Raw genomic sequence first — 9,566 nt, 5'->3', positions numbered from 1 at the left:
GTACGAATATTGATTTACGGTTAATAAATTACTCCGTAAAAGAACACTTTTCCGGGTGTTTTAGATTTTTGTCCATAACTAAAACACCTTGTATATAATCGCAGAAATGCGTAAAACAGAAGTTATAGCGCCGAATCTCCCACGCATTCCGGTTTTAAATTTTTTCCAATCGGATGAAAGGTTTTGGAGGAAAAGATGATTTTTCTGGAAGCTAAAATTACCAAAAAAAAAATTAAGAAAATACTTCGCGTTATTTTATTGCCCCCAATTTATAGAGTCTAATACGGCTCCGGAATGCTACTTCTCTCCCAAGTCTAAAGTCGGTAGCTGCAAATTTGGGGCACTTATTACGTTTTTTAATATTACAGGGAACATCACCAATACCCTGTACCATATTTAAAAATCATAACTGCAAAGGTTTTAGCTGTCTATGCGGGCTATATCGTCATGTAAAAGAAAGTCACATTTGAAACATATTTTAAATTATTGCCAATTTTCAATAATAGGGGGACTCATTTTTCAGTTTTTTAGTTTATGGAGCCATATCATCTGCGTCTTCTGAGTCAAGATTTTTTTCAGTTTTTCTAAACGGTTTTTGAAAAATTCTATTTTTATAAAACCATGCACACACAATTTTTTTTTTAATTCTTCCCTACTCCCCAGCCCCCCATTTTCAATAGGTTCCATCACGCTGCATATATGTGCCAAATATGAAGTCGATTGCTTCAAATTTCGGACACCTATCGTGTTTCATAACAATATTCAAAAAATAGTCGAAAATCGCGAAAAAAAGATCAATGCCGGCGTAGGATCGAGGTTATTTCTTACAGGCTTATGTATCTAGTGGACGGTGAAAAAGGAGGCAAATTTCAATTTTGTAGCTTCAATGGTTCTAAAGTTATTCAGGAAAAACCAAAAGACAAGAACGGAGAACAGACAATCCAACAAAAAAAAAATTTTTTTTGACGCTGATTATTTCTGTATCAATGGCGTTCCCATAAGACCTACCGGTACCAAGATGTAAAATTTTTATAAGAACGTAGATATTTTCGAAAAATTCGATTTTTTGAAAGCAACAAGATAAAGCTGAAAATACCTTTTACTGTTTAGTAGATGTTGGTTTACATATTAAACTGTATATTTTTATGTTTTTGTTAATTATATAAATATTTCACTAAAGTTTTAAGTTTTATTAGATTTATAAAATAATGTAAACTTAATTACCTTAAGCAAAACGCAATAAATCCAAAAAAGGAATTGTTACTGCTACTATAAAAACACACTCTCAGCATATTTTTATATGAGTGGAGGACATTACATTAATATCATTACTCTTAAGAAAATTCAAGGACAAATTCACACAATGACATTTACAAAAATATATTTTTTAATTTTATGTTTTATTTAGTTTCCAAATAAAAGATAAAACAATAGCAATGCAAGCGGAACCCAAATTAGTTTTCTAATTGTGTTTTATTTGAAAACTGTTTTTGAAAAAAAAAAAACAGAAGAAAAACAAATCATTAATCAAATCCATCGAAATTTTTTTCTTTAAATTTAGTAAAGAAGAATGATAGGTGTAGTCTAATTTAATCGCCTTCATTTACTTTAATTTTCTAAAAACAGAAAATATTTTTATAATGGTAAGCCATTTTCGTGTATTAAAACATTATTTTTCCGCAATATTTGTAGAGCGATATCTCCCCAATGGTTGGCCTTTGCCCCATCGTTTATATAAGAAACTGCTCTTTATTTTAAACAACCTACTTAAGTTTTTCGCAATTGTTTTGAAACGTCCGAGACCTCTAACTGCCACACAACTCCCTGTGACGATTCCAAAGTTGTAATACTGGGAAAACCAAAACGAAACATTAAGACAAAGGGAGCACCAATCATGGAAATGATTCAGATTGGGGTAAATAAATCCGTGGCAATGGAAAAATAAAGTCTAGCATTCTATTGAAAACTGATAAAAAATCGTTAAAACACGTTTGTCCAACAACACATGGGCTACTCATGTTGATTATCTGAAAATTAAGCTCATGTTGTATATAAGAGACATAGATATTTTGAAATTAATATATTTTGGTTAATGTCTGAAGACGCCAATAGGATGATTGACGAAACGTCAACAAGTTCGACGCAGGAGGAATCCAGAAGTTTTGTAAATAGTATTACAGTAGCCTGTGGAAGTGTCCTTTAAAAGTTCTTGTAGAGATTATTTCAAAAAATATTCACTTTTCCTTGTCTGTATTCCAAATTTTTGATAATGTTGAATCAAACATTAGGAATGAAAAGCTGTTTTCGAGATTACACGTGGGACAGAAAGATCTAAACTATATAGGTTTAAAATGCCTATTAAAATTATTTGAAACAAAACACACGGGAAAATGTTCCATTCAGTGGAAGAATATTTTAAATGTGAAATATGTATATTTCTTAATTTGTTTTACATTTATTTTATTATTATTTTATATGTCTCTCCCTGTGTAACATTTTGTGTGTTACATTTTAGATACCATGTTGACGATCCGCACATCTAATGGGGTTGTATACGTTTTCTTGCAGAGTAATTAATAAGGTAAAGTTTTTAAAAGATATAACTCCTAGATATAAAAGTAATATTAAGTCTGCACATTAAATGCTAAAATGTATTATAAAAAATGTAATGGATCACCCTGTTTAGGCCTCTACAAACTACAGAATTATTTAATTATATTGACCATGGCTTTACTGGTTTGCGCTAAAAGTTATGTAGTTAAGCATGTGTTCCAACAAAAATATTGTCATTTAGAAGCAATTGTGGTGATGATTTACTTATATTTTGCTTGTGCATTACGAAAACTATGGCTTCATTCCTGAATCACTCCTTAGAAGTACAGTTTAAAAGTTGTACAAATGGTTAGAGTGCACAATTTGAATTTATTTTAAAGCATACAGGATAACACAAAAAAACCCGACAAAAAAAATGCAATTTTTAAATACATCGACATTTTACTTGCAATATTTCACATACCTTTATGACCTACATATTATTAAAAAACATAAACGAAAAGCTAGATATTGTAACGTCATCACAAAAAAGAACTAAAGATTTGCGAAAACGCAAGGCTCTATCCTTACTAACTCAGTCGCGATCAAATTGGCACACAGTGAACAATCGTAACACAAAACCGAACAAAATAATGTAATTAGTAATTAGCCTATATATTTGGCCGAATAATCCTAGCAGTCGTGGCCAATAGTAAAAGTAAAAGAAGAAGAAGTAGAACCTATATATTGGGACCGACGATGGCTCGGTTGGTAAGACCTGCCAACTCAACTTGCCGAAGGTTGTGGTTTCGATTCTCACCAGGTGCCTTGGGTGTTGTAATCGTTAAAAATTTGTTTATAAGTTCTAACCTGGTTGTAAGCTTTCCGAATTGCCTTATGAAACAGTGGCCAAATAAAGCGTAAAATTCAAAACAATAAGCTACAATATTCGGTTAGACCTTTATTTCTACTTAGTCCGTATACAGTAACCGAAAAATACAAGTCCGGAACGATAGCTTTATTATTGGGGATAACATTGGAAAAGTTTACCCATGTCGGCGCACGACGATATTTTTCCTACGGCCCTCGCGCATTCTTCACCTTTCTTTTCCACTTCCGCATCTATACCGGCAGGAATAATGGCCTAAAACGTGAACGCAAAACATTTCGACTAGAAAATGCCAATAATACTCCATCTCTCAATTGTGGAGTGTCAAACTCGAGAGAAAAGAAACAACCTTGTCCTCCTCCGTACCAGCTTAATGTAAAAATTTTTTTTTATAAAAACCATTAAATTTTGGCCCAATTTTAAAGTCAATTTTCTTTATTAATTTTATTAAGGATTGTGTGCTGATAAGTGCTACAAGAGACTTCATGCTATAATGCTACAATGCTCGCACACGTCCATCATAATTAGTAGAAAATATTCAGGGTAGATGGAAAAAGTATTTGTCGATACTAAGTTCCTGTTTTTTAAATAGAACACCATTTTTAAATCTAATTCTGAGTCAAATTTTAAGCACAAAAAAATTCGTCAATCTCCATATCTAACACAAGAAATTATAAGCTACCAACAAATATGACTTTATTGTTTCTCAAAATATTCACCCTGATAATCAATACACCTTTGCATTCGATAAAACGAATCTTCAAAGGACTTTTCCCACATCGAGTCGGGCACCTCCAAAATATTATGCTTTTTAAACGCATCAATTGCTTTTAGGATTATATGGTGAATGCTCAAAAAATCCTTTGTTTGCACTGATCGTCGTGGAGAGTCTTCGGCGGTTGGTTTTTCTAATTTCTTCGAAGACCTTTGGCAAACAAATGGTTGTGTTGACTGTTTTACCATTCACCAAAGAAACAGTTGCAACATGGCCAGTTTTCCTAAAAAAACAGGCTACCATTTGTTTCGAGATGCTTCACGCACGAACAACTTTTGTGTGCTTTGTCTCATTCTGAAAGACCCACACAGTCGACTGCTGCACCGCGATCATATTTTTTTAGCAGTTCCTTCGACTAATCAACACGAGCCTTTTTTTGAGCTGATGTCAAAAGGCGTGGAATCCAACGAGAACAAATTTTTTTAAAGGCCAATAATGCCGAGAGTTTCATGGTAAATCACATGACGATCCTGCAGAATCAGTTTTCTTGGACAACCACCAATTTTGGACGACCTTCACGAAATTCATCCATAAGAAAACTACGATCGCGAATGAAGTCCGAGCATACCGACCTATCTCTTACTTTTTAAGACCAAAAAAATAAAAAAAAAACATACATTTTATTTTGAAGTGAACAGTTAGTAGCTAATGCCAAAGAATAATGTTATTTTCAGTGAAGAAAGTAAATGTGGCGTATCTAAATGAAACTTGTAGATATATGAAAAAGAAATTAAAACAAACACGATAACTCAAGAAGAAGTTTGTCATTTGTTTGGCCCAAAATATCTAAAAAGACTCATTATAAGATCAACAGCAAGCAAAATTTAGAAAAAATATATACAAACTGGGTCAAGAGGAGTCCAGATGTTTTGCAAGCAGTAAAATTCTTGTAGAGAATATTTTCAAAAGTTGCTCTCGCAGTTTCTTGGTTGGGATTGATAGAAGGGGATCAATAGAATGGCTCGCAAGATCTCCAGATATCACTCTACCGGATTTTTTACTATGAGGATACTTAGAATCCAACGTCGAAAAGGAAAAACCACAAAATTTAGTATCAGTTACCAAATGAGGCAAATTAATAAAAATACCCTGAGTAATGTTTCGGAAAGGCTTTTGAACCGTTGGTTTTGGTTACTTTTGCTCATAAAAAGTAAGAGATTCGAAAAAATGGTATTCCATTTAAAAAAAGGGAACTTGATATCGACATCTACTTTTTGACCCACCTTGTATAATAATAATTAATAATTGTTGCAGTGTTCGTGGACCCGAGAAAGGCTTTTCACATAGTTAGTTTTGAGGTATTGCTTGACGAAATTCATCATTTAGAGGTCAAGTTATCCAGTAATCAAAGTTTTATTTTCTAATGAGATACATAACTATGAAACAAGAGTTCTTAATAACATCTATCAGATCTATTCAGATCTATTCTATACCGATTGATAAATCACCAAAGAGGTACAATAAATTTTGTGTTGGGTATAAAAATATCCATAGCTACACCTTACTTAATGAGCTCTTCAGGAAAGCTTTGGAAGATACCGCGGATGATATGCATTAATCACCTGCGTTACGCCGGCAATACGGTTATAAGAAAAATAACTTAATCCTGATGAAACTTGGGACTATTCACTAAAGATAAAGATAAAGATAATGCTTAGAATATCTTATGTGTCCAGAAAAAAAAAACACAATATTCTGGACTTTTTAGGAGAAACCAAGATGGAAAGGCAAAATCATGGTCTAAAAACGACCAGAAATGACCTCCACAAATTTAACTAAACAGCAAACCCAATAGGATATAGTTATTAATTGTTGATCAATTAATTTATTATCACATTAATCATTCCTGTAATATTTGTAGAATTTGAAGAGCAACTAAAAACTGAGGTTTTAGGCAGATACAGAATATTTAAAAGGAAATAAGTTTTATACACTGTGGGAATTCCGTTGGAACTATTAGATGTCTGTATAAGGCAATGCATAGCCCCATATTTTCCCAGAATGTTACGTCTTTATCTGACCTTTATAGGAACATAACATATATGTTCAAAAATAAAATAATCGTAATAAACATGCTAATATTTTGGAACAAATAAGAAGTGTCTCTTATGATTATAACCACGACATCGAACAAAACTAAATAAATATGCCCATATATCCGGAATGAGCACAAGAACGTTAAAATACAAAACCAGGAAACATACGCAATGAAGATAGAAATCAAGAAGAAATAAGAAGAGTTAACTGCTGCAAAAGAGAGGCCAAATAAGAAATAAAGACATCAGGAAAGCACTTAAAATATATGAGATAAACGGAACGGTTAAAGATAACAGAAAAAATGGAAACAACATGTATACAAGATGAGCACCGAATGCTATGGATGCTGAGGCAGACCTTAGAAAGGTAACAGGCATTAATGCCTAATACCTAGAGTGGAGATGGTGACTATATGTCATTTGTTTACCGGAATATGAGCACTTGAGTGGTTGAAACACATGTTGAGACCTTTCGCTTCGTATTATGCGCTTGCTACATCATAACATTTACCTTAATCTCGTCAAAATTTAACTCCCCATCTGCCCCGAGTAGGCCCATAGTCTCCGATAGACATTTTGCGAAGCACATCTCCTTTTCACCCAACGAGCTCATTTCCTGGAAATTGAGCAGGTCCTTTAAACTCACGCCGGTATCCTTCAGGCATTTTTCGACGGCATCGCTGCGGACTTTACTCATCAGGTCTATTTGTCCGCTTACCTGGAATATTTCAAATCATAATAATGCATCTAATAATAAATACATAAAATACAAATTAAAATATTCTGCTTGTATGGTGTATCTCAAAGCATATTGTCTTGGCGTTTGAGGAACCGTCCTGCGAAAATTATTTTTTAACCCATTAATCAATAATTTATGCATTTATGGAGGTACATATCAAACACATGTCGGCTGATATAAATGTGACTGTTGAATAACCTGTTTTACAGTGCTTTTCGGAAACAAAACATACACTGTATATCATCATGGAAATCATTTGTTATTAGATGCAAACCGAATTATGCAAAATGATTAGATTGATAGATCCACGGTTCACTCACGAGATCTTCGTAAATCTCATGTCTAAAATGCTTCAAACATTTCTTGGGTTGCCTTTGTCAATGTCCTTCTATAGCAGTGGCATTACTTTGTTGCTCTGTATTGGACAATATGGTAGGCTGTTTGATTACAACACATTTAAGTTCCTTGCCATTCAATCCAGTCTTTTTCAGCAACATCCTTCCGTGTTGTACCCGTTAATATTATAGATATTTGCTGAATTTCCGAATTAATCTTTCTATTTTTTATTTCATTAATTAGGAAAGTGGTAAACCTCGGGTGATAGTCTGAAGGTATCTTTTAGTAGTTTTGAAGAAGGCTGTCATAAGTCACACATAAGGTGTAGAGAATGCGCTCGTAAAGAACTATTCATCATAATATTTACGTAACACAAAAATCGGAACAAAATTAATTAATTTATTAAAGTGTCCAACAGATTTTTCTCTGATGGCACAAAAAAATAACTTTAAAAATTGCCTTGTTTGTAAGCGATATGCATACTAGCAAGATTTGATTTTCTTTGTTACCTAATAAACCCTTAATTAGATACTTCCTTGTTCTTAATTAACTCACGCCCCCACTGCGTGAGTTGCCTGTTCCCTTGTTAATTTAATGCTGAATTTTAAGCTCTAACAGTATCTGGCTGTGCCAGATGTCTGTCACTTTTATTATAATTATCAAAATTATAATTTTAATAATCTTTAAACCAGTAAAGCTGCTTATTATAAATAATAACAATAAGGAGTGCCGGGTTGCCAAATCGTGCAACCCTGCGTTCAATACGCTTAAACATGAAAAAACAATTTCAGCGGTCTTATTACCACTACAAAGTGAATTAAAACTGCAACAAATAGTTGCATCCACCACTAAACAACAGAGTTAAAGACATAACACACTGTATAATAATGATAATATACAGATTCACTCCCGTGTCTTCGACAGGCCCGTCAACAGGGTAATATTTGATTATTTTATTCAGTACTAACTTTTGGGAACTAAATTTATTGTTTATCAGCTTATTACAATAATTTTTAAAAAAATTGTACCGTTGCTATTTCGCAAAAAGTCATATTTTCATTGTAAAAATCCGTAGAAGTAGTGCGAAACTGAAATATTTTTCACCAAAAAAAATCTAGTGTCTAACTTACTGCGCCGCCGCAAATCAGGAACGATGCAACGATAGCTAAAAGACGCGACATCTTAACGACACCAAAGTACCTATATGGCGTCGCAATTTCGAAAAGTTTATATATTTACCCATTAAACGTTCTTTTCTAGCGAAAATTGGATAACACGGCATTTTGACAATACCCGCTGTATATCCGGTGCATGTACGGCAATAGATTATTGTTATTAAGTAGTCGACCTTGATATGATAGCTACAGATTAAAACCATTCGGGATAGATGAAAAGTTTTATGCAATTTATTCTGCACCGGGTGTCCAACCTTTTAAACTGTTTAAACATTTCAAAACGACTGGTGGTCCAATTTAAAAATGAAAACAGAATGATGTTGGTCCATCATCCCTTAACCTTAAATAAACCGAGCAATAACGAAATGCATTTTGAATGTAGCTGCATCTAGAGGAACACTGTGACTCGAGGGACGATTTTATACCAACCGCTTCGTTAGCTTCAGTACAAAACGTTAAAGACTGCTCATTATACTACCATCCTATAAGTGAACTTACCTACAGATTAAAACCATTCGAGAAAGATGAAAAGTTTTATGCAATTTATTCTGCACCGGGTGTCCAACTTTTTAAACTGTTTAAAGATTTCAAAACTACTGATGGTCCAATTCAAAAATGAAGACAGAATGATGTTGGTCTATCATGAATGTTAGGCCCTTTAACTTCGATAAACGGAGCAATAACGAAATGCATTTTGAATGTAGCTGCATCCAGAGGAACACTGTAACTCGAAGGATGATTTTATACCAACCGCTTGGTTAGCTTCAGCACAAAACTTTAAAGACTGCTCATTAGACTACCATCCTATAAGTGAACTTTTTGAAAATTATATGTAATTAAAACACATTGTCAATTGATACCAGAGAGCATTTGGTAATAACATCTTAATCATGTACTTGAAGTGGAAAACATTTATTAAAAAACTTGAGACGACGCAAAACTATTGATTATATCATTGAATAATAGTGATAGCACAGATTCAAACTACTCTGACGACTAATTTTATTTATTGTTTATATAATTAAAATTATACAGTACGCAATACAACAGAATGTATTCAGATATTTTGTATTTCAATAAAATC

The 9,566-nt window shown here is 33.3% G+C and overlaps 1 protein-coding gene across 1 annotated transcript; it reads right to left on the bottom strand.

The window, feature by feature from the left end:
- Positions 1 to 3,473: 3,473 nt before the first annotated feature.
- On the bottom strand, positions 3,474 to 8,572 carry LOC132706603 (uncharacterized). The gene is made up of 3 exons (XM_060678023.1): positions 8,438 to 8,572; positions 6,744 to 6,950; positions 3,474 to 3,676 (listed from the first exon to the last, which is right to left on the bottom strand). Exons 1-3 carry the CDS (start codon positions 8,486 to 8,488, stop codon positions 3,554 to 3,556), a joined length of 381 nt encoding a protein of 126 aa, XP_060534006.1. The 5' UTR covers positions 8,489 to 8,572; the 3' UTR covers positions 3,474 to 3,553.
- Between the last annotated feature and the right edge of the window lie 994 nt (positions 8,573 to 9,566).

This window comes from Cylas formicarius, unplaced genomic scaffold, assembly GCF_029955315.1.
Source record: "Cylas formicarius isolate icCylForm1 unplaced genomic scaffold, icCylForm1.1 PGA_scaffold_8__14_contigs__length_24414737, whole genome shotgun sequence".
Classification (NCBI taxonomy): Eukaryota; Metazoa; Arthropoda; class Insecta; order Coleoptera; family Brentidae; genus Cylas; species Cylas formicarius.
This window is presented reverse-complemented; position numbering and strand designations above follow the sequence as displayed.

Coding starts and splice junctions, on each gene's coding strand:
- LOC132706603 (XM_060678023.1), bottom strand. CDS start 8,488: ATGTCGCGTCTTTTAGCTATCGTTGCATCGTTCCTGATTTGCGGCGGC. Junction 6,951..8,437: donor TCCTGATTTGCGGCGGCGCA/GTAAGTTAGACA, acceptor GAAATATTCCAG/GTAAGCGGACAAATAGACCT. Junction 3,677..6,743: donor TAAATTTTGACGAGATTAAG/GTAAATGTTATG, acceptor TTCACGTTTTAG/GCCATTATTCCTGCCGGTAT.